Consider the following 27,437-nt stretch of genomic DNA (forward strand, 5'->3'; position numbering starts at 1 on the left):
CAAGTCAACAAAGTGCAAGGTGATAAAATTAGGCATACTTACATATACATTTTACAATCCTTCCATTAAACACATATAGGTGATCCATTGCTTATAGTTAAAGAAAAACAGACCAAAACAAAAAAACTCAACACTGAGAAATGAACCTTGAAAATGAGGTCAAAGTCAAATAATATGTGAAACTGACATGTACATCATAAAATATTTTCATACACCAAATATAGGTGACCTTTGCATATATTATTTAGAAAAAAGACCAAAACTCAAAAACTTAACTTTGACCACTGAACCATGAATATCAGGTCAAGGTCAGATGACATCTACCAGATGGACATGTACACATTACAATCATTCCATATACCAAAAATAATAGACCTATTGCTTATAGTATCTGATATATGGACCATGAAAACTTAACCTTGTTCACTGATCTATGAAAGGAGGTCAAGGTCAAATGAAAATTGTATGAAAATTGTCTGATGTGCATCAGGACATTACAAGTTAGGCACATACTAAATATAGTTACCCTATTACTAAGACAGAAATTAACATTTTACAAAAAAATCTTAACCTTTTTTTCAAGAAGTCACTGACCCATGAAAATGAGGCCACGTACAATGGACATATGACAGACAGAAACTGTGTAAACACAAGGCATCTATACACAAAGCATGAAGCATCCAAGCATTCTAACTTCTAAAATATAAAGGTTTTAAGAAGTTGAAATGAGACTACTCCATTCAGATATTTTGCATTATACAACTAAAACATGATTCACCTTGTTCTCCGTTTATTATTCATTTATATTTGATCTAGAATAAATTATATAAATTAATTATTATTTACATTTTGGTAAGAGGCCATATATATCAATATTACAGTTAAAAAAATCCTTAAATAATATTCACAACCTTTGAATGAGATATGTTTGGTGAAATATACTTCAAATATACAACAGGACTTATATACATATACATATATACAATTATAAATAAACTTTTAACATGTTAACTTAATTTCACATTTTTGTACAATTCATTAATTTTTTCATTCAACTACTTACAGTACCATGCAATCCTCACATAGGAAGAAAATCAATTAATAAATTGAATTATACTGCAATCAGCTATTTTACTATACAGATAAAGCTATACGTATAAACGTTAGCTTTATACGTCAATGACCTCAACTAACCTATAAGCCCCGCCTCCTTACCGGAACTACTGTATTTCATCAACAACGTCACGTCACGACCATGACAACGTAAAGTAACAATGGTCAAACTTTTATGAATTTAAACTTTTATGTCTTCAAATTGGTTATTTATATACCATATTTATCAAATGTTATTAATTAAGTTCATTTTCCCTTTCTAATCCCTTAATATGTCAATGTTTTACCGCCTGGACTACGCTCATAGGGAAATACCCCAAAATGGTACCCTAAGAGGGAAATTCAAAACACTTTTTTTAACAATATTTGTTACATATTTTTTTATTTTTTTATTTTTTTTTATCGATTTCAGTATAAAAACAATATACGTATAGTGTCTTGAAATATGAAATTTATTTGTATTCGGCACGAAACGTTTCTAAGCCTCATACAAATAAATTTCATATTTCAAGACACTATACGTATATTGTCTAAGTATGTCCATAAACTCATCATAGAGACAAGGAATAACACTGTATATGCCAGACACATGTTTCGTCTTCAAAGACTTATCAGTTATGCTTGAATCAAAATGAGTAAAAAGGCCAAAAAAAAGTATGAAGTTGAAGACCATTGAGGACCAAAACCTCTGAAAAAATTCTTATCCCAGGCATAGATTACCTTAGCTGTATTTGGCACAACTTTTTGAAATTTTGGATCCTCAATGCTCTTCAACTTTGTACTTGTTTGACTTTGTAAATATTTTGATGTGAGCGTCACTGATGTTTCTTATGTAGACAAAACGCGCGTCTGGCGTACTAAATTATTATCCTGCTACCTTTGATAAATATTGCCAAAAACAGTTTAAGCAATGTAAGCATGTAAACATGTCAAAGAAATCATTTGTACCAAGTTCAAGATGATTATGTTAAACTACCATAAACCAAATCTGTAATCTTTCTTAAACTAAAACTGACCATAAACCAAAACTATACCTTCTTCAACCAAACTGTAAACTTTACAATAAATTATTGAGGTCCAAACAGTGCAATCGAAATCCTAATTTATATAATCTTCAAAGTTCACAGAATAATGAACATGAGAACTTAGTTTTAGTTCATGCGACTACAAATGTATAAACCTACCCTTAAACAAAATTTAACCTTATATGGGACAGACATAAAGAGCCCTAATCAGGCAAGGGGTTAAAACAGCTAACAACTTTGGTTGAATGGGAAATGATAAGGAAGTGAAGTGCAAAAAAAGCCTTCAACTGTGAAATTTCCTTCAACATTCAGTCACAACATGCAAAATAAAATTGAAATCATTCAAAATCCTGTAAAGTTGTCATGGTACATAATATTCTCTTTTGCTTATTCTGGCAGTGATTGTTTAATTCTAAAAATTAGACAGCTGGAAACTAAACAAATATATACAATGTATATATATATTTTGCTTGTTCAACATTGAATCCATAAATGATGAACATGATTCAGTGTGAATCACTCTACAATCATAACAATCATAACAATCTTGTATACCATACAATTATTCTTAACAAGAAGTAAGATATGAGCAATAGTAACAAAGGGGTAGATGTTATATAACTTAATACTGATTCCATAATAAGAAGATAGGAATGTTGAACCCCACATAACCAACTTCGTAAGAATCACACAATTTTGAAAAAAAAAAAACACCAACCTAAGCATCCTGTTTTAAAGTTACCCTTATAGTGAATTAGAAATGGTAGATCTTTAGTTTGTCTGGTGATTGGAGAAATCTCTTGATAACTTTTGGTTTTAATGATTACAGAGTTAGCTCCCATTAATTGTTAATTTCTAGTGCATTTCAAACTCAAAGGCTTATTTAGAGGGGTCAGGTGGTTCCCCCCTTTTGTTGGAAACAAAAATGGTTGACTATATAGGAAATCACTGAAGCATGACTTGCATCGCCCCCTCTTATACAATCAGAGGGCCCCCATTTATGTCAATAAAATATCAAAACAAATTAAGTTCAAAAGGTTTTGAGCAAGTTATCGACAAAACCATATTTTATGCATAGAATCAACCAAATGTGAAACCCAAATAAATAAATCAGTTGCCTTTGAGTACACATTATACAATATCATTTCAATACAACTTATTTGGTGCAGAGAATTCTTCCTCCTTGTGTCAAAGCAATGAACTTATCAATTCCTGTTACAGAGAAAGTTCTATTTCTTGCATTGTCTTCAAAAGGAATGTACGAAAAAAAAGTCTAAATCTAAATGCCTTATTATTCTGATAATACAAAAGATGCAATATAGTTCTGTGGTAAACTATTAGTCATCATCAAAATTCCAAACTTTTTTCCGTGTTTTGCAATCTTTCATTCTTTCAGCGATACATCATGTTTGGTAAATTCAGTTATGATGGTTACCTGAAAAAGATAACATAGCAAATTTTAAATGAAAAATTACACAGTTTTTATTGTTGATCACTGTCTCATATAAAACAAAGAGTTTTTAATGAACTGAGAAAATATTTAATGGGCTTTTATGCACTGGCCATTTTCTGCAACTTTGTGAGACTTTGACAAATACTTTTATACATAATTAAGTTTATTTTTTTTCATTGCTGATTGAAATTAATTATCAATCAATGATTAATAAGTTATATTTGTAGATCAATGCAATATACAAGATTTTGTTTGGAAAATAGAACAGAAACAGATAGGGTCAGTGTAGATTAAACTGGACAAATTTAGACAGTCCACCTCAGTTAGTGGGATTCATGTTCCTAAACCTGTAGCCCTATTAATATTATTTCAAAGACACCTTATTCATGTTCCTAAACCTGTAGCCCTATTAATTTTATTTCAAAGACACCTTATTCATGTTCCTAAACCTGTAGCCCTATTAATATTATGTCAAAGACACCTTATTCATGTTCCTAAACCTGTAGTCCTATTAATATTATTTCAAAGACACCTTATTCATGTTCCTAAACCTGTAGCCCTATTAATATCATTTCAAAGACACCTTATTCATGTTCCTAAACCTATAGTCCTATTAATATCATTTCAAAGACACCTTATTCATGTTCCTAAACCTGTAGCCCTATTAATATTATTTCAGAGACACCTTATTCATGTTCCTAAACCTGCAGCCCTATTAATATTATTTCAAAGACACCTTATTCATGTTCCTAAACCTGTAGCCCTATTAATTTAATTTCAAAGACACCTTATTCATGTTCCTAAACCTGTAGCCCTATTAATAATATCATTTCAAAGACACCTTATTCATGTTCCTAAACATGTAGCCCTATTAATATCATTTCAAAGACACCTTATTCATGTTCCTAAACCTGTAGCCCTATTAATATTATTTCAAAGACACCTTATTCATGTTCCTAAACCTGTAGCACTATGAATTTTATTTCAAAGACACCTTATTCATGTTCCTAAACCTGTAGCCCTATTAATATTATGTCAAAGACACCTTATTCATGTTCCTAAACCTGTAGTCCTATTTATATTATTTCAAAGACACCTTATTCATGTTCCTAAACCTGTAGCCCTATTAATATCATTTCAAAGACACCTTATTCATGTTCCTAAACCTATAGCCCTATTAATATCATTTCAAAGACACCTTATTCATGTTCCTAAACCTGTAGCCCTATTAATATTATTTCAGAGACACCTTATTCATGTTCCTAAACCTGCAGCCCTATTAATATTATTTCAAAGACACCTTATTCATGTTCCTAAACCTGTAGCCCTATTAATTTTATTTCAAAGACACCTTATTCATGTTCCTAAACCTGTAGCCCTATTAATTTATTTCAAAGACACCTTATTCATGTTCCTAAACCTGTAGCCCTATTAATATAATTTCAAAGACACCTTATTCATGTTCCTAAACCTGTAGTCCTAATAATATTATTTCAAAGACACCTTATTCATGTTCCTAAACCTGTAGTCCTATTAATATTATTTCAAAGACACCTTATTCATGTTCCTTAACCTGTAGCCCTAATAATATCATTTCAAAGACACCTTATTCATGTTCCTAAACCTGTAGCCCTATTAATATCATTTCAAAGACACCTTATTCATGTTCCTAAACCTGTAGCCCTATTAATATTATTTCAAAGACACCTTATTCATGTTCCTAAACCTGTAGCCCTATTAATATTATTTCAAAGACACCTTATTCATGTTCCTTAACCTGTAGCCCTATTAATATTATCTCAAAGACACCTTATTCATGTTCCTTAACCTGTAGCCCTATTAATATTATTTCAAAGACACCTTATTCATGTTCCTTAACCTGTAGCCCTATTAATATTATTTCAAAGACACCTTATTCATGTTCCTTAACCTGTAGCCCTATTAATATTATCTCAAAGACACCTTATTCATGTTCCTAAACCTGTAGCCCTATTAATATTATTTCAAAGACACCTTATTCATGTTCCTAAACCTGTAGCCCTATTAATATTATTTCAAAGACACCTTATTCATGTTCCTTAACCTGTAACCCTATTAATATTATTTCAAAGACACCTTATTCATGTTCCTTAACCTGTAGCCCTATTAATATTATCTCAAAGACACCTTGTTCATGTTCCTTAACCTGTAGCCCTATTAATATTATTTCAAAGACACCTTATTCATGTTCCTTAACCTGTAGCCCTATTAATATTATTTCAAAGACACCTTATTCATGTTCCTTAACCTGTAGCCCTATTAATATTATCTCAAAGACACCTTATTCATGTTCCTTAACCTGTAGCCCTATTAATATTATCTCAAAGACACCTTATTCATGTTCCTGTAGCCCTATTAATATTATTTCAAAGACACCTTATTCATGTTCCTTAACCTGTAGCCCTATTAATATTATTTCAAAGACACCTTATTCATGTTCCTTAACCTGTAGCCCTATTAATATTATTTCAAAGACACCTTATTCATGTTCCTTAACCTGTAGCCCTATTAATATTATCTCAAAGACACCTTATTCATGTTCCTAAACCTGTAGCCCTATTAATATTATTTCAAAGACACCTTATTCATGTTCCTAAACCTGTAGCCCTATTAATATTATTTCAAAGACACCTTATTCATGTTCCTTAACCTGTAACCCTATTAATATTATTTCAAAGACACCTTATTCATGTTCCTTAACCTGTAGCCCTATTAATATTATCTCAAAGACACCTTGTTCATGTTCCTTAACCTGTAGCCCTATTAATATTATTTCAAAGACACCTTATTCATGTTCCTTAACCTGTAGCCCTATTAATATTATTTCAAAGACACCTTATTCATGTTCCTTAACCTGTAGCCCTATTAATATTATCTCAAAGACACCTTATTCATGTTCCTTAACCTGTAGCCCTATTAATATTATCTCAAAGACACCTTATTCATGTTCCTGTAGCCCTATTAATATTATTTCAAAGACACCTTATTCATGTTCCTTAACCTGTAGCCCTATTAATATGATCTCAAAGACACCTTATTCATGTTCCTTCACCTGTAGCCCTATTAATATTATCTCAAAGACACCTTATTCATGTTCCTGCAGCCCTAAAATTATAACAAGTTACAATCTTTAACATATTAACCATCATTTATAGACATCTGAATAATTTGAAATAAATATCATAAATAATTCATTTGATCAGACTTTGTAAATGTTTCCCCAAAATATAGACAAGTTATCAGCTGATGAAATATATTGACATTACATCTTACATTCAGAAGCTCATGTTTGCATAGGCCGACCATTAATAAGAGCATTGAGGACTCGACAAATTCAAAAAAGTGGTGCCAAACACGGCTGAGGTAATCTATGCCTGGAATAAGAAAATCCTTAGAATTTCGAATAACTCATCCTTTTGCAAACAATGAATTTATAAAAATGACCATATAATGACCATATAATTGATATTCATGACAATGTCTTGTGTCATATAACTGAACAAAACTTTGACATTGACTCGTCAGTGAGATTTATAAATAGATTACATATCAGCTGCATTCTCAATAAAAAGTAACAGCCTTAAGATGAGATGCAACCTAAAAACTTGCTCCAGACTGAAAGACCATAAATGGTTAATCTGTAATTTTTTTTCACATATGTCTAATTTTCGCGGCAGCTTCAGAAATGGAAGTCTGTCAAAACATAGTCCCCAACCAGTTAAAAACTCATTGTAATTGTACACAACTCTAACTTGATCTATGACTTGTCATGGTTTAAACTCCATAATTTAACGGACAAACCTTCCACTAAATTCTTCAAAATAATTTACTAAAGAAAAGGGAAAAAAAATCCAAAATGTCATTTATCCTAATACAATGTCTCTTACAATTTAAAAAAAGAGAGTTATTTCCCTTTGAACAGAAGTCTAGTAGTTAATAAGTATTTCATCATAAATTTAATTCTAGGGAAAGTAAAAATTTTTGAGTTTTTTTCCCTTTGAGCAGAAATTTAGTAATTTTAAAATAAGTATTTTATCAAAAAATTATTTCTAGGGAAAGGGCTTTAACTTAACGAGGAGATAAGCTAAAATCATGAAAATCGAACTTGACCTGTAACTTGTAATGATTAAACAATACATCAAAATATCAAATCAATATCTTCAAGTATGAAGGAAAAAAGTCTAGAAAATTTGCCGGACTCATTGATGGACATGAGACAGACAGACAGAGTGCAAACCTGAAGTCCCCTTCAATTTTATCGATAGGGGACTTATAAAAGAAATACCAGGTGCACAACTTTATGTCTTGTAAAGGGTCTGTGTAATTTTAGTTGAATTCTGATGATAGCCATTGAAGGATTTGACACAGACGATGCCATACTAAACCGCAAGCTGTCTCTTATGAAAACTGGAAATTGCTAGGCAACATAAAAAAAGGGAAAATTAGGAAATAAAATTGAGAATTGGAAAGGGGAATATGTCAAAGAGACAACAACCCGACCAAAGAGCAGACAAAGAAAAGCAATATCGCATAGGGAGGTCTGAGAGACATGTCAATATTGCTACTTTGAGGAAGATACCAATACGATTTAATAAATATTTGAAGGCTTTATGGGATACCTGGAGAAATAGATCCTGTATTTCAAAATGTTTCAGATGTTAATAGCAATTCTCTGTATTACCACCAACCAAGTTGCAGCATGCAGAGTCTCAGATTTTTCTTGAAATTTTGTTTGTTGGTAGCAAGAGATAAACAAACAATCCTTATTATCACAAAATACAGATCAAGTTTGCATTTTGGTAGTGTCACTCTACATGAATATGTGTTTTGGCTAAGTTTCAGGAAAATGGATGACAATGTGTGACGACCCCCCCCCCCCTATGAAAAATGGTTGGTGGTTACAGAGAATTGCTCTTAATACTTAAATAAAAAGATTATCAATGATCAGTGTACAATGAAAAGTAGGTAACAGCATCCTTCTATAACATATACTTTTTTGTAATTGAGATTTGGATTATAAAATTTGTATGTGTTTTATGATGACTGCATATTTTCGTAACATCATCCAATCTTAATCAGAACTTTGTTTATGTAAATCATGTTGTAAATGGAAAACACCTACAAATAAATAGACAGGAAAGGTTTGAAAGCCAACATGCACTTCATGACACAAGTCAGGGCATAAAACAAAATAAACACTCAAAATGCAAACAAGAGCTACTAGATTCATTCCTCTAAATCTATTACTATATCTATGTACAAGTGCAAAAGAAATCTTTGAGCAAGTGTTTAAATTATTCTATGTTCAAATTAGGCAGTCATACCATTACCTCCTTTGTGGTCTAAAATTCATAAAGAAATCGAATAATTTGGAATAAAACCTACATAAAATTTAGCAAATTTAGATGATACAAGCATAGAGAATAGTCTTTTTTACATCTTTTCATTTCTTGTATTGCCAGTCTAAGGAAACTATATAATGGTTTACTTTTACAAATTGTGACTTGGTTTAAAAGTTGTCTTATTGGCACTCATATCACATCTTCTTATATCTATATGCTCCGTGTCGTCTGTTACAAAAACATATATATTCCCAGGCTGAAGATACCAGTGAAATGGTTTGGTTCAGGTATTATGTTTACATTTCTGCAAGAGCGATTCATATTTTAAACTTGTTAATTTGTTTAAACAGTTTTCCTAACAAGCTTAACAGACTTGACAACTAAAATTTTAAACATAATTTATCTGTCTAAATAAGGAAAATGAATGATACACAAGTTATTCAAATTGTCTCTCTTAATCATTGCCCTTACACCTGGGGACAATTAAATGCATGCTTAAAAAATAAATTATAATAAGTAGATTATTAAAATGAATAGAACAAGGAGAATATATATAAATTTAAATATCACATTCAAAATACTAAATAAAAAATAAAATGGAAGATGCACAAAACCAAGTAGGAGGCTAAATTTCATTCCTAAAGATATACCTATATTTATATGGGGAAGTTAGGGCTTGCTTGTTGATCTTTGTAACCAGTTTCTACAAAGAGTATATAACATGTCTTTACAAATAAAAAAAAATATAGCTTTCCTCAAAATCATTGTACATCGATTTCTAGTAATAGTTCAACGATAAAAGATATATTAATAAATACACACCAAGTTTAATGATTTAAAAAATCAAAAAACACTATTGTCATACAAAAAAAGCCTGCAAAACTGAAGGATAGATTTTAGGGAAAAAAGGGAATATATGCTAAACAAGCAAAATACTAGCAAAAGAAGCAAAAAAGATTTATAAACTGCTGAGTCACACAAACATTGATATGTCAAAATCTATTTTTACATTGGAACAAAAAGGTCAAGGTGGATAGACAGACATATTACAATTCTAAAAGACTTTTTTTCATCAATTCTACAGAATTGTTGAACATATACTTTACATACATATAAGTCTAAATCACTCACCTATAAAAAAATAAAATAGTTTTCAAAATCTTGTGAAAAGGCAAAAAACTAGAAACTAGACAAAAATTGTCAATTAAGGGAAATAACTCTACAGTTATCAAATAGATTTAGTTAAACTGGCATTTGTTTGTAAATCTTGATTATCAATTTTGCTTTTTTAAAGTTTTTGACTTTCTATAAATTTTTCAGAGATATTAGACAAACACTCAAAAAGAAGTCCATTAAAAGTAAAAAAAACATCATTAACCCTTTAACCCCCAATCCCGCCTGTAGGCGTGATGGCGACAAACATTTTTTGATGGCCCGTATGACCCTCCATACCTTTTTGGAACTGCCCCACCTGAACTGTCATGATATCAGGGACTTGAACCAAGCAGTTCATGGTCCATAAACTCTTTTCAGATGTCTGTTTATGAAAATATGACACTTTGAAAGCTGTTTAAGAGTTAAAAATCGTAAAAACGTGAAAAGTAGCCAAAATCAGGTGGGGGTGGGGTTATTTTCATGGCCACTACGTAACTGGTAGACATTGTAGGTATAAACTATTATCGAAAATGCATGCATAGGTGGTAAAGGAACACAAAGAGGTATAATATGGTTAATAGGAAACTAGTCTGTAAAATATAAGTCACCGTTTTGTCAAAAATCCGTAAAACCAGATATTTAGGCAGACATAATTCGCCAGCAAGAGACTTAAGTCCAATATACTCCCAGTTAGCATGAATTGACTGCAGAACTACAGGGTAAGACTTGAATGACAAAGAAACACAGTTCACCCCTCAAGGTCGTTTTAAAATCGGAAAATAGACGGAAAATGACAATTTTTCAGTGGGGGTGGGTTCAAACCAACAAGAAAATCTTCCACCTCCCATCCCACCCCACCCATGCCATCCGCCCCCAAATCTCAATATATCATATGATTGCAAATTTTGGAAAATGTCTGATTTTCCAGAAACCTCTTGGGGGGCGAATGAGTTAAAGGGCAATAAGTCCTTTTAGGACTTATTGAATGGTTTTGATCATATTGGTTATTTCATTGGTCTTGTTTTTCTGATCAATTTGGAGTTAACAGTTTCTACCTTCCAATCATAGTTTTTAAGACAATAGACATAAACATTAAAATAAGTAAAACATTGTCATTAACAGGCAATATCTCCTTCAGGATTCATGAAAATGAAGTCAAAATGTCAGAATGAACTTCAAATTGTTTGAATAATATATATTTCAAGTGATCAAAAATGGTATGACTGAAGGTAAAAAAAAACATGCACATGTACTACTATTGCTAATTTTTCACCTGTAAAAATGTGTTACAATTCAGAGCAGCTTTATACCTTCCCAAAATGTTCAAATCCAAATTAAAATAAACATATCTACTCACAAAATGACAATAACAAACACATTCATATAAGATGATACTTTTGTTTTATTATACCTCATATTACTTTCTTTCTTAAGTTTTGGTGAGTTTCCTAAAATCTTGTCTAACTCTTGCATAATACTTCCTGATAGTTTGGGTACATACTAAAAGAACAAAAATAGAAAAAGATATCCATAATCGTTCAAATATAACCTTTCCGAGATCTTGCTGTTAACCTACAGTATAAGTTTGATAAAAATCTGGCAAGAATTGAACCTTTGAGAGCGCTAACAGATGGAATGGATGGACTGACACCCGGTAATTCCATGAAAGCTCTTTATCCAATTACCAATATATATTCAGTGGTTGTCGTTTATATATGTCTTACATATTTGTTTTTTGTTCATTTTTTGTACAAAAATTAGGCCCTTAGTTTTTGCTTTTGAATTGTTTTACATTGTCATTTCGATGCCTTTTATAGCTGACTATGCAGTATGGGCTTTATTCATTGTTGAAGGCTCTACAGTGACCTATAGTTGTTGATTTCTGTGTCATTTGGTCTCTTGTGGAGAGTCATCTACTTGGCAATCATACCACATCTTCTTTTTATGTACCGGTATATAACTTTTGTGCCATGTAAATTTTCTTTATCATTGTGAATGAAAAAGATTGGTTATGGAATAATTACCTGTAAAGCCTGAATGTTAAGATAAAGTTGATCTACTGTAGAAGCTCCTAGTAATACACACTGAACATTTTCATTTTTTAATACCCAAGCTACAAAGCAGAAAAGTTATATTTTGTAAAAGGAAGTAGGAAATTATTTCCCTCATTTGAAGCAAATGTATATTGAAACATATATTTTCATTTTCATTTTTCAATACCCAAGCTTCAAAGCAGAAAAGTGATATATTGTAAAAAGGAAGTAGTAACTTATCTCCCTTATTTAAAGCAAAAGTATATAGAAACCATATATTTCTTGAGTCAGTGCAATGTAATCCATTAGATGACACTGCAATGTTTGAAACAGGAAGTAGCAGATTATCTCCCTTATCTAAAAAAAAAAGAAAGAAATACAAGCTATCATCACTTGTAAACTGTTGTGTTTACAAACATTCAAGAAATTCTTTTGGAAAAGCAATAAGTGATTTAGTGATTTGGCAGTAATAAGGATATTTTATAGAATTTGTCCTGTTTGTACATTAAACCTTTTTAACCTAATGAAGTGGGTGGCATAACAGCTTGTTGTGATGAAGAACAGCTATTTGTCTGTTATAATTAAGACTAGGATTGTTAACTTCAGCTTCAGAGTTTATACTCTTAAGATTTTGTATACCTATCTAAAGCTAACTGAGATATGTAAACTTGCCAAGTAATATGACTGCCTCTCTATAGCTACCATTAGACTTGTTAACCTCAGCTTTTAAATACCTACCTAATGCTAACTGTGACATAGAACAACCTAATCTGTCTGCTATGATGGCCGCCTCTCTTAACCTGGCCTACCTACCTAATGCTAACTGTGACATAGAACAACCTAATTTGTCTACTATGATGGACGCCTCTCTTTACCTGGCCTACCTACCTAATGCTAACTGTGACATAGAACAACCTAATTTGTCTGCTATGATGGACGCCTCTCTTAACCTGGCCTACCTACCTAATGCTAACTATGACATAGAGCAACCTAATCTGTCTGCAATAATGGCTGCCTTTCTTAACCTGGCCTACCTACCTAATGCTAACTGTGACATAGAGCAACCTAATCTGTCTGCAATAATGGCTGCCTCTCTTAACCTGGCCTGTTGCCTTCTTCCCTCCTCACCTAGAATTTTGTCTTTAAACCATGAATAACCCTGTTCATAGAAATATAAATCTTTCATGATCATACAATTAAGTTAGAAACAAGAGGCTCTCAAGAGCCTGAATCGCTCACCTGAATTTTTTTGGTTTAATCTCTAATCAATGATTATTTTGGCTTTTCAATTTATTTAAATGTTCTTTGAATCGTCCTATTTTCTTCAAAAGCAAAAAAAAATCATTTTCTCCTATGTTCTATTTTAGCCATAGGAGCTATGTTTCTTGACATACAAGGAAATGAAATATAAAATTTATACTAGATACTCTGAAACTCTGAAACTCATTTAGCCTAAGTTTGGCTGAAATTGATACAGCAGTTTCATAAGAGAAGATTTTTTAAAGTAAGTCAACATGATGAACAAATTGTGAAAAAAGTCTTTAAAGGGCAATAACTCCTAAAGAGGTCAATTGACAATTTTGGTCAAATTGACTTATTTGTAGATCTTACTTTGCTGATCATATTTGCTGTTTACAGTTTATCTTTATCTATAATAATATTCAAGATAATGACCAAAAACTGCAAAATTTCCTTAAAATTACCAATTAAGTGGCAGCAACCCAACAATTGGATGTTTGATTCATCTGAAAATTTCAGGGCTGATAGATATTGACCTAATGAACATTTTTACTCCATGTCAGATTTGCTCTTAATGCTTTCGTTTTTGAGATATAAGCCAAAAACTGCATTTGACCCCTATGTTCTATTTTAAGTAACCGTGGCCATGTTTTTTGACGGATCAAAAATCAAAGCACACACTTTGTGCAGGATAATTTAAGGAACAATCATGCTAAGTTTTAACCAAATCCATTCAGTAGTTTCAGAGGAGAAGATTTTTTAAAGTTAGCAAATATGATGAACAAATTGTGAAAAATTGTCATTAAAGGACAATAACCCCTTAAGGGGTCAATTGACAATTTTGGTCATATTAACTTATTTGTAGATCTTACTTTGCTGATCTTTTTTGCTGTTTACAGTTTATCTTTATCTATAATAATATTCAAGATAATGACCAAAAACTGCAAAATTTCCTTAAAATTACCAATTAAGTGGCAGCAACCCAACAATTGGATGTTTGATTCATCTGAAAATTTCAGGGCTGATAGATATTGACCTAATGAACATTTTTACTCCATGTCAGATTTGCTCTTAATGCTTTCGTTTTTGAGATATAAGCCAAAAACTGCATTTGACCCCTATGTTCTATTTTAAGTAACGGCGGCCATGTTTTTTGACGGATCAAAAATCAAAGCACACACTTTGTGCAGGATAATCTAAGGAACAACCATGCTAAGTTTTAACCAAATCCATTCAGTAGTTTCAGAGGAGAAGATTTTTTAAAGTTAGCAAATATGATGAACAAATTGTGAAAAATTGTCATTAAAGGACAATAACCCCTTAAGGGGTCAATTGACAATTTTGGTCATATAAACTTATTTGTAGATCTTACTTTGCTGATCTTTTTTGCTGTTTACAGTTTATCTTTATCTATAATAATATTCAAGATAATGACCAAAAACTGCAAAATTTCCTTAAAATTACCAATTAAGTGGCAGCAACCCAACAATGGTTTGTTTGATTCATCTGAAAATTTTACGGCTGATAGATCTTGACCTAATGATAATTTTTACCCCATGTCAGATTTGCTCTAAATGCTTTCGTTTTTGAGATATAAGCCAAAAACTGCATTTGACCCCTATGTTCTATTTTAAGTAACGGCGGCCATGTTTTTTGACGGATCAAAAATCGAAGCGCACATTTTGTGCAGGATATACTAAGGAACAATCATGTTAAGTTTCATTCAAATCCATTCAGTAGTTTCAGAGGAGAAGATGTTTGAAAAATTGTTAACGACGACAGACGACGACGACGACGACGACGTCGACGACGACGACGACGGACGCCAAGTGATGAGAAAAGCTCACATGGCCTTTTAGGCCAGGTGAGCTAATAAAAAGGGAGGACTACATCAACTGAATCTTTGCTTTTAATGGTTTGACTGATTTTCTAATGGTGAGTTAACAATTGCAAATGAAAGTTTTTAACGACCTTGACTGGCTATACAGCCCTTGCAGGGTTAACAATTGTTAGAGGTCCAAATGCTTTTATAATGCTGTGGGTAAAGTTTAACTAACATGTTTTGATTGGTTTAAAGCTGTCACCTGGTGACCCCTATGGATCCGTAGGGGTTTTGTAAATTTCATAGGGGGTTTAAGATGTCTTGTCTACTGTTTATGGTGACGTCATCTATTAATGTTGTGTTTCATTGTTTTTTTTCTTCAACAAAAAGCAGTAGAAAAAGTCCAGCATGTGATAAATTCGTTATACGGTTAACTACTGAGCTATCCTCCATACATATGATTAAAATAAATAGGGCAACTTACCTTCAAAGCTGCTCTGGAATAAATAGGTACACCATCATCATATTTCCCTGTCAGTATACCACCAGCCAATGGTGACCAGGTTATCGTACCAACACCTAGGGAAAGTAACATTGGATGTATATCATATCTGGTTTTCTTTGTTTTGTACATAAATCAGGCTGTTAGTTTTCTCTTAAGTGTTGTTTTACATTTGTCATTTCATGGCCTTTTATAGCTAATGCCATGCTGCATGGGTTTTGATAATTGTTGAAGGCTGTACAGTGACAAACATATATATAACACATCATTTGGATTCTGTAGAAAGAAACTATAAAGTCAGGTTTTTTAGTCTGATTTTGTACTTTTTTTCGCGGGTATATATTTTTTCGAAAATTGTGTATTTCAAACAAGTTCACAGGTATTAATTTTCACAATTTTTTATTGTTATTTTTTATTGTTAGATGTTTAACAGCTATAGTTATTGCCATGTGTGTCAGGGGCGGATCCAGCCATTTTAAAAAGGTGGGGGTTTTCAACCCAGGACAATGGGGGGGGGGGGGGGGGGGGTTCCAACTATATATCCTCATTCAAATGCATTGATCGTCCAAAAAAAAGGGGGGGTTCCAACCCCCGGAACCCTCCCCCTGGATCCGTTGGATTTAGATTCGTGTGTATTTATTTTCGCAACAATAAACTGACTACGAAATTCGTGAAAATAAATACACTGCGAAAATAAGTGCAATTACAATATTCCTTATGTGAATGTTTCAGTTGATGGGTCAAAAAAATAATCTTATATGACATTGTTGCATATCCTTTGTTTTCCAAAACCGTCCTTTACCCTAAATTGGTCATCTCTTAGATTATTAGGAATATGTAAATCCAACAGAATCCAAATGATGTAAGAAGGAAAATACCGAAATTGAAGAAGGCTAATGGCTGAAATGTCTAAAATAATGGTTTATCACTATAATAATGGAATATGTTTTGTTCATCTTATGATTATTTTGGATTTTTTAATTACTGAATTTCGCACCAAATCCTTATTCACTTAGGAGTATGAACTTACCTATAAATGATCAAAAAAGGTTGACTTTTATTGAATATGGCAGTTTTTCATTCGTTTGATGTGTTTGAGCTTTTTATTTTGCCCCTTGATAAAGGAATTTTCGTTTTGAACTTTCGTTAAGAGGACTGTATTTTTGCTAGTTTACTATTATTGGCAAGCTCTAAATAGTCCTGAGTGTAGCTTGAGTTGTGAATCATTTCAAAAGAGCCTACAAGTGAAGTGTGATATAAACAAAATAACTTAATGAACAAAATTAATATACAAGCATCAACCAGACATCTATTCCTCAAACCATACCTATTTTCTGATAGAGTTCTGGCATTTGAAGTTCTACCTTCTCTCTCTGTAGTAAGTGATATTCAGCTTGCTCAGCTATTGGAGGGATCTGATTAAATTGTCGAGCTACAGAATAGGCCTCCATTATCTCTGTAGGGGACCAACGTGATGTACCCCAGTACATAGCCCAACCTTGGTTTATAACATATGTAAAAGCCCGAACAATTTCTAAAAGAAAATTTACAACAATTATTAGTTTAAAGTTACAATAATCATACAGACTTTATTTTACTCACACAAAAAATAATAATTAAATGAATTAAAAAAATTTCTTTCATGCATTTCCAAAAATGGCAGGAAAAGGCTGACTCAGACTTTTTCTTTATATTTGCATTGGTAATTTTTGTGTCTCAAATCAAAAATTTGTTTATAAGTTTCAAGGCATTATATCATGGCAAAGTAAAGACAGAGTGGAAACGACAAATTCACCATGATACAAATTAAAGTTAGAGAAAGGAAACCAATTTTGGGATGTATGAACTAACAGATGAAAACCAGGCGGCAGGGCACAGTTAAATATTTAATTATTCAATTCATATTGCTTTTTCTTAAAAACAAGTCTTATGAATTTTCTTTTAAAATCATATGTCATTGACACTTAAACTTCTGTTTTGTTTAAATATGAAATTTATAGGTGGTAACAGAATTTGTGTCTGCAGGATAAATCATCCAAATGTCCTGTTATATCTATGAACAAAGCAAGCCAGGTTATGAAAATATCCCTTTTTACCATTTTGGTCAGGTGAGCTCAGAACTTTATAATTTTGGTTCTTTTACACATACATACCTTCCATTGGAGTGTGTGAGTCTGGTCGGTTAGCAAATACTATATCTACATAATCTAATTGAAGTCTTTCTAACGAACATTTTAAACCTAGAATGTAAAAATTTACAGAAATTGGATTAGTTAAAGGTACATGTATCAATACTATCACCTCATAGTTAATAACAATGAATCATAATGTTGAATTACTGAAACATCCGTTAGAGGTATACTTCAGCAATATGAATGTAAAGTTGTGTCATCAAAATTATTTGAATATTAATCTTTCTTGAAAACTAGAGGCTCTAAAGAGCCTGTGTCGCTCACCTTGTCTATGTGCTTATATATCAAACAAAGGACACTCTCCAACACTACATGAGAATAGACTTCATGACGAAAATCTCTGATTACCGCTGTCCTATTTTAAGCCATGCCTGCCATCTTGGTAGGCAGGCAGGGTCATAAGACACATGTTAAAACTAAATACTCTAATGATGAATGTGGCCAGTTTGGTTAGGAGAAGATTTTTGAAAATATTGTTTAAAATTGACACTAAAAGGCAATAATTTCTCAAGGTGTTGATTGAACATTTTAGTGTGAACTTATTTGTAGAAATTACTTTGCTGAACATTATTGCTGTTTATTGTTTATCTCCACATCTATAATTACATTCAAGATAATGACCAATAAATTGCTTCCCTGAGCACAGCTGAATACGACCGAAGAGGTCCAACTGTGAACAGTTGGGACACAATTGGACGCAATATTTGCGCTTGAAACAGGTCTGAATTTGGATTGTAATTAAATATTTGACATATAACAGGTTTCTGACACAGACTAAATGTAGTCAAAGAACTAAAGTGCAATTCACTATGCCGTTATGAATTGCCCCCCCCCCCCCAAAAAAAAAAAGAAGGTTAAACTTCCCTTTTTTGCTGTTGTGCAATACACTATCATGTTGTGAATTGACCTCCCAAAACCCACCCCTAAAAAAAATTGTTTTTCCCCCTCTTTTTGCTTTTGTGCAATACACTCTGCTGTGATCCCCCCTTTTTTTTTGGCAAATAGTCCAAAACCTGACATTTCTTTATACATAATTTACAAGTAGTGTAAGGGAGGTAAATCCAAACATACAGCACTTCGGTGTTGACATGAATATCAATTATGTGGTCATTTTTATAAATTTCCTGTTTACAAAACTTTGAATTTTTTGAAAAACTAAGGATTTTCTTGTTCCAAGAATGGATGACCTTAGCCGTATTTGGCACAACTTTTTGGAATTTTCTATCCTCAATACTCTTCAACTTTGTACTTGTCTGGCTTTATAATTATTTTGATATATGCGTCACTGATGAGTCTTATGTAGACGAAACGCGCGTCTGGCGTACTAAATTATAATCCTGGTACTTTAGATAACTATATACAGAACATTGTATTTTAAATGTAATCGAATTACCTCCCTTCTCCCTTACACTGCTTTTAAATTAACCAGACAAAACATAGTCCCCCCCCAAAAAATCTGCATTTTATCTTCATGTTCTATTTTAAGCCATGGTGGCCATCTTATTTGGCAGGCCCGGCCATCCGACACACTTTCCAACTAAATACCTCAATGATGATTGTGGTCAAGTATTGCTTAATTTGGCCCAATTATTTCAGAGGAAGATTTTGTAAAAGTTAAAGACGATGGATGACAACAACAGACCACAAGTGATGAGAAAGCTCACTTGGCCCTGTGGGCCAGGTGAGCTTAAAAGAGAATTTAAACTAAATAATTTTTTTTTTAATAAATTGAATGAAATCAGATTATGGAGATGTACAGAAATACTTAAAATCAGGTGATACAATTATTAACCTAATAGTCAGGTTTTTATCTATTTAATCAATTTAGTAATAAGTGTTTAAACAAATCATGCAACTGGGTATCTAACAACCTTGACTTCCCATTATCATATCACTTATCAAAGTACAATATATGTAGTATTATTTAAAGGAAGAAAATATATCATATATTTATATATACAGATATAATGGCCTTCTCTCAGTCTGTTATAAGGAGTCAAGCTCCAGCCAAATGTGGAATATGTGATAATGATCGACCAATAAAGTGGAAGTGTATTGACTGCAGTAAATTACTGTGTGATCACTGTAAAGAAAAGGTTCATCCAGAATTAAAAAACACAGAGAAACATCAGGTAATAAACATCAAAGATATTGGACAACTGACTAGTGTAGAATTGAACATTAATAAACAATATAAAACTACACTATCTACAGTAACTTGTTTGTCTTATTGTCATGATGATTCGTTGTGGATAAGTAGTAACAGAGATAAAGTATTACAAAGAGTAAAACCTGAAGGAACCAAACTAAACATACTATCAAGCTTTAATATCAAGGTCTATGGTATGGCTGTTACTCAATCAAATAATCTACTTACATCTACAGGGGGATCAAGACTAAAACAAATTAGTAGTAATACAGGTACACTAACAGACTCCATATATAATGTGTCACCATTCCTCTCTATAGCAGTCCATATCACCAGTGACAATAACATTCTAGTAGGAGGTGTTAATAAAGACTACCCTAAACCAGGAAGAAGAGTTGTAATACTAATGAATCAGAATGGAGACCATGAGAGAGTGTATGAACATGATCAACATAAACAACCTATATTCACATTTCCCATGAGAGTTACCAGTACCAGGAATGGGAATATTCATGTGGTAGATGTGGTAAGTGATGACAGAGGCAGAGTAGTAGTGTTAGGACAGGGTGGTGATATAATCAATATCTATACAGGAGATACAGAGATCAACAAGGATGAACCATTCCTACCAACAGACATAGTGACAACACCTAAAGACAATGTTATTATAGCTGATATTAAGACTTGTACACTTCATATCCTGAACAATGTTGGCCTGTTGATGGCATATTATAAAACAAGTGACATAAACATAAGGTTTCTACGGTCTCTTGCATTCTTTCCAACAGGTCAACTCTATATAGGATGTACGACACCGAAAAGCAGTACAATCAATGATGCCAAGATATATGAAGTGACCATATCAGGATGTTAATCATGTGAATGTAATGAAGAAACAAATTGTTTACATTTTATTGTTATTATACAGGAGACCCACAGAAAAACAATTCTATCCAACAGACATAGTGTTAAACATTGTATAAAGAGATAATATTATAATAACAGATGTGAAAACTCATATAATTTAATTTTGGTTGTAATGTTTCTTTTGATTGGCTCACATTGTATTGTTTATCAGCCAAAAGACATAATTTCGTCATGTGAACGTGATGTCAACAATGTTTTTCATGATTTACGCTGGTTATAATTAAATTTAGAATTAAATAGTTAGAAATGACTGTAATATTTTTCTGTCTATTCAAAATAACATAAAAAATGTGGTGCACACTTAATAATAAGCCGCTACGCCAGTGTTATTCAGTGTGCACCACATTATTGATGTTATTTCTTCATAAGACAGAAAAAATATAACAGTCATTCCTTAAATAAGGTAATTCAGGTGATCTGAGAACACATTATTACACAAAGAACATTACATGGATACTTCCAAATTCTCTGGTATTTACATCAAAAACTAACTTTACGTAGGAGGGAGTAGACAGGCAGTACAGACAAGAAAGCCCAGATAAATATTCCCATACCTCTTCAGGTTATTAAAACAATTAAAATAATTATTGAATTTATGCAATTGGTTTTTAATTATTAAATTGTGTTTCTTTTCATTTATGCATAAGGAATGAGCTGTTAAATTAACCAAAAAACTGGGTTTCAAGGAAGATAGTCTTAAACTGATAAATATTTTAACATGTCAGATTTGTCATATATGCTTTAGTTTCAGAGATATAAGCCAAAAACTACATTTTACCCCAAATGTTCTATTTTAAGCCATGTCAGCCATGTCAGCCATGTTGGTTGGCAGGCAGGGTCATCGGACACATTAAACTAGATACCCTTATGATGATTGTTGCCAAGTTTGGTTAAATTTGGCTCAGTTGTTTCAGAGGAGAAGATTTATGTAAAAGTTAACAACGACCAGGGATGGGGTAATTGAAAATGTAATGGTAATTAAGTGTAATGCATTACAATTTTCCATGTAATTGAATGTAATGTGTAATTGAGCATTTTTTTAATTACATGTAATGGTAATTTAATTAATTACAATGAAAAAAGCATGTAATGCTCAATTACTTTTGAGTTACATTTCAATTACATGCACTTTTATGGTGTAAATGTTTAATAATATAAATTGTAAAATTATATTTATTTTCAAATATTGATATCACATACTTTTTATGCCCCACCTACGATAGTAGAGGGGCATTATGTTTTCTGGTCTGTGCGTCCGTTCGTTCGTTCATCCTTCTGTGCGTCCGTTTGCTTCAGGTTTAAGTTTTTGGTCAAGGTAGTTTTTGATGAAGTTGAAGTCCAATCAACTTCAAACTTAGTACACATGTTCCCCATGATATGATATTTCTAATTTTTATTCCAAATTAAAGTTTTTACCCAATTTCACGGTCCACTGAACATAGAAAATGATAGTGCGAGTGGGGCATCCATGTACTATGGACACATTCTTGTTTAATATATGAAGTCTGTAATTTAATGTGATTTTTTTTTTATCATTTATTTGGACCTACATGAATAGTCTTATAATTAACAAAAAATTTGTGATAATCTTTTATTAGTGTTGTTCAGTTTTTAAGAAAGATCTTAAACTAAATAGATTGGTATGTAATTTATAATCGCCTTGTTAAACAAAAATAAAAATAAATGTGTGGAAAATATTACTTAGACAGTTCATTCAGAATTTAAAATCACTGCACACAATCATTTTGTCAAATTAGTATACACAAAAGGATTAAAGAAAAAAATTAACAGCTGTAACCAGGTGCTCCGCAGGGCGCAGCTTTATACGATCGCAGAGGTCGAACCCTGAACAGTTGGGGCAAGTATGGACAAAACATTCAAGCTCTGAATTTGGATTGTGATCAAATTTTTGACAATACATGTTTTTTTTTTACACAAAACAAATGTCAAGATTTTACAAATCAATTAAAGATTTCTTCTTCAAACTTTTTAAATCTAAAATTAAATAGTTGACACAGCATAGGTTTCTGACACAGAATGAATGTGGTCTAATGAACTTAAAAGGTTTTTTTTTGCCTTTGAGCAATTCATTATGCTGTTGAATATTAATCCTCTCAAAAAAATGTTTGAAGAAATTTTCTTTTTATTTATGAAATCTGAAATGAGAAAAATTTAAACCCCCCCCTTTTTTTTTCACATCCCCGTTTCCCTTTTTCTTAAACTGATATCAATTCAAATTTCTAATGGAGTTTGCAACAATAACTACTCTTTTAAATACGTCATAAAATATTAAAATGTAAAATAAAGTGCTTGTTATCATGAATAGTAAAGATTGGTTGGTAGTAAAAGTGAATATACATTGTTTATTGTATAAAACAATAAAAAAAACTTTATCAGAAACATTTTATATTGGCAAATTTCCAATGAAGTTATTTACATAAAGTTATTGGCAAATAAAAATAGAAAATGACATCATAGTCATGTCTGGCAAATGTCCAACATACACTATCTAAAAACATTTTAGATAAGATAAGGAAAAAAAGCTTCATCAGCAACATTTTATATTGGCAAATTTCCAATGAAGTTATTTACATAAAGTTATTGGCAAATAAAAATAGAAAATGACATCATAGTCATGTCTGGCAAATTTCCAACATATATTATCAACTACTATTCTATACAAAGAAAGATAACTCCAATTGACAATTAATTGCTATATATAGCACAATATTGTGCAATTAGATATTTCTTGCTATTGTGCAATACTGTGCAATTGAAAATTTCTTGCTATTGCACAATACTTGATATGGAATCCTGATTTGGACCAACTTGAAAACTGGGCCCATAATCAAAAATCAAAGTACATATTTAGATAAAGCATATCAAATAAGCCCAAGAATTTAATTTTTGTTGAAATCAAACTTAGTTTAATTTTGGACCCTTTGGACCTTAATGTAGACCAATTTGAAAACTGGACCAAAAATTAAGAATCTATATACACAGTTAGATTTGGCATATCAAAGAACCCATTTATTCAATTTTTGATGAAATCAAACAAAGTTTAATTTTGGACCCCCATTTGGACCAACTTGAAAACTAGGCCAATAATTAAAAATCTAAGTATATTTTTAAATTCAGCATATCAAAGAACCCCAAGGATGCATTTTTTGTTAAAATCAAACTAAGTTTAATTTTGGACCCTTTGAACCTTAATGTAGACCAATTTGAAAACGGGACCAAAAATTAAGAATCTACATATATAGTTAGATTCAGCATATCAAAGAACCCATTTATTCAATTTTTGATGAAATCAAACAAAGTTTAATTTTGGACCCCCATTTGGACCAACTTGAAAACTAGGCCATAATTAAAAATCTAAGTATATTTTTAAATTCAGCATATCAAAGAACCCCAAGGATGCATTTTTTGTTAAAATCAAACTAAGTTTAATTTTGGACCCTTTGGACCTTAATGTAGACCAATTTGAAAACGGGACCAAAAATTAAGAATCTACATATATAGTTAGATTCAGCATATCAAAGAACCCCAATTATTCAATTTTTGATGAAATCACACAAAGTTCAATTTTGGACCCTTTGGGCCCCTTATTCCTAAACCGTTAAGACCAAAACTCCCAAAATCAAACCCAACCTTCCTTTTATGGTCATAAACCTTGTGTTTAAATTTCATAGATTTCTATTTACTTATACTAAAGTTATTGTGCAAAAACCAAGAATAATGCTTATTTAGGCCCCTTTTTGGCCCCTAATTCATAAACTGTTGTGACCTCAACTCCAAATATCAATCCCAACCTTCCTTTTGTGGTCATAAACCTTGTGTTTAAATTTCATAGATTTCTATTTACCTATACTAAAGTTATTGTGCAAAAACCAAGAATAATGCTTATTTGGGCCCCTTTTTGGCCCCTAATTCCTAAAATGTTGGGACCAAAACTCCCAAAATCAATCCCAACCTTACTTTTGTGGTCATAAACCTTGTGTTAAAATTTCATAGATTTCTATTCACTTTTACTAAAGTTAGAGTGCGAAAACTAAAAGTATTCGGACGACGACGACGCAGACGACGACGCCAACGTGATAGCAATATACGACCAAAAAAATTAAAATTTTTGCGGTCGTATAAAAACAAACAGCAATTAATCAGATTAAAACCATACGATACGCAGTGCAAAATATATAAACTTACTTTCCACCCCAGTAGAGTTTTGTTGATATAATATAACTTGACCTTCTCCAGGTTTTCTTTTTCAGTATTTTTCCCAAAAGGATTTCTGCCCTGAAATAGCAAAAAAAAATAATATTAGAATGAAGAAGCATGAATGTGATACTTTTTGTCAAGCCTACGAAAACTGAGCCCAGCATTCCTCAATCCCATGGTCGGTGACTGCCTAGGCTGGGTCATCATTTAGGTTCAAACTCAAATTTTGAAAAGATTTATTTTTGTTTATCCATATTTTAATGATTAGTATCTCGTTTTTAAAATAGATATGACTTTTGGTTTTCCTGTTTGAATGGTTTAACACTTGTTATCTTTTGGGGCCTTTTATAGCTTGCTGTTTAGTGTTAGTCAAGGCTCCGTGATGAAAACCCTACTTTGACCTATAATTCTTCACTTTTATAAATTATGACTTGGATGGAGAGTTGGCACTCATACCGCATCTTCCTATATCTATTCACCATTTTATCTTGAATTTTCCTTTGGAAAAACAGGTTAAATTCCTAAAGTCCTATCTCTATTACAACAATTAAGAATTCAAAAAGTATTACAGTATTGTCAAGTACAAATAATGTCTATTACAACAATTAAGGTGGTACATAACACTACAGGGAGATAACTCTGTAAAACTCAACTCAACGTTTTAATTACGTTGGGTTGTCAAGGCGATACTTAACTTCTCAATGATCAAAATTTGTGTTTGTTATTCAGCTAAATATCCAACGCAAATTTTTAGATAAAGGATGTGGTTTAAATTTTTTTTAAATCTTTTATATTTTTTCAAAGGTCAATTTATTGTTTTGCCAATATTTTATGAAAATTAAACGAGCCAAATTAGTTTTAGTCAGGGTGTTTGGTACCACCCTAAGGATTCAAAAAGTGGTATAGTATTGTAACAGTCCTACTAAGTATGAAAGCTGATAGTAAACTTTTATGGAAATATGAATCACTTCATTGAGGCTAAGTAAATATGAATCACTTCATTGAGGCTAAGTAAATATGAATCACTTCATTGAGGCTAAGTAAATATGGGAAAATAAAAGGTTTTTTTGTCAAACCTTTGGGTCAGAACTTAAAATTTGAGGTTTTTGTTTGCTTTATTGTTGAACAGGTTTGTGAGCAAGACATTAAAGTGATGAATAATGAAAACTGTGAATCAATGGCTTTATAATGTTCACATACAAAGAAAAAATTAAGTTGACATTTACAATAACTACTATTGTATGACAGTAATGTACACTTTGTTTGTTTTACTGTCGAAACAATAATTTTTGTGGGGTTAAAATTTCATTGTCTTGTCTCTATATAAAATTTCATGGGGATTCAATTTCGTGGTTTCCTGTAAATGGAAGTGATATTATATGTAAGTTAAATTTTTGTGAGGATTTTAATTTCGTGGATATTTCTTTTCCATGATATAAATTAAATGAAATCCTCCAGGAAAATATCTGATTTAACAGTTTATCTTTTTCTGCAATAACTACCGGTATTGTGGTTCTACTTACTTTCCCGCTGCATACACCTCAGCTGTGTCAAAGAAATTGATTCCACTTTCATAGGCTAAGGTCAAAATCTCTTCAGCCATCTGAAGTACAAAACTTACTTTAGCAAATACAAATTTAAATTTTGTTTCTTTGTTGGTGGCAAGGTTATATATTTTATCTAAAAAGACACTTTACAAAATAAAAATAAACAAAGAGGTGAGGAGATTTTGATTTACAAATAGATGCATTATAACCCAAATAACAACGTTTAAGTGATGCAAGGGCACTAACTCTAAAATAGAAATGTAAAATGAGCCATAACAATTTCTCAAATATATTCAATAGTCCTGAATTATTTGAAATTATCTAATAAAAATTTATGATAAAATCATGAAGCTATGAAACAGATAGCTTTTAACTCTTTATTTGCAGAACCTATAGTCAGATCTGATTATATCACCTCTTAATCACAAGTTTTGTATGCGGCATATTCTTTAATTTCGTATGCAGTTTATTCTTTAATTTCAGTGTCAGTTCTTCAAATTTGAATTCTGATTTTTTTAATGTTTCGACTTCTAAGTTAATTCCTCATTTTTCTGTATCTTGGAAAAATGGAAATACTCATACGGTTCAATATAAGTACTAACCTCATCCGTAATCTGACCTCCAAAGGTCACCCATGTTCCTGAAACGAAAATATAAAGAGGTAAATAAAATGCAGCCAAA

The 27,437-nt window shown here is 31.8% G+C and overlaps 1 protein-coding gene across 1 annotated transcript; it reads right to left on the reverse strand.

Annotated features, from left to right (window-relative positions):
• Positions 1–1,592: 1,592 nt before the first annotated feature.
• LOC139502008 (voltage-gated potassium channel subunit beta-2-like) lies at positions 1,593–27,437 on the reverse strand. Its single transcript, XM_071291327.1, has 12 exons — positions 27,359–27,437; positions 26,733–26,812; positions 25,198–25,287; positions 20,293–20,311; positions 17,877–18,024; positions 17,051–17,257; positions 15,706–15,800; positions 13,199–13,319; positions 12,152–12,240; positions 11,539–11,627; positions 9,623–9,675; positions 1,593–3,573 (listed from the first exon to the last, which is right to left on the reverse strand). The coding sequence occupies exons 2-11, from the start codon at positions 26,810–26,812 to the stop codon at positions 9,642–9,644; spliced, it is 972 nt and encodes a 323-aa protein (XP_071147428.1). The 5' UTR covers positions 27,359–27,437; the 3' UTR covers positions 1,593–3,573; positions 9,623–9,641.

The sequence above is a fragment of the Mytilus edulis genome, chromosome 13 (genome assembly GCF_963676685.1).
Source record: "Mytilus edulis chromosome 13, xbMytEdul2.2, whole genome shotgun sequence".
NCBI lineage: Eukaryota > Metazoa > Mollusca > Bivalvia > Mytilida > Mytilidae > Mytilus > Mytilus edulis.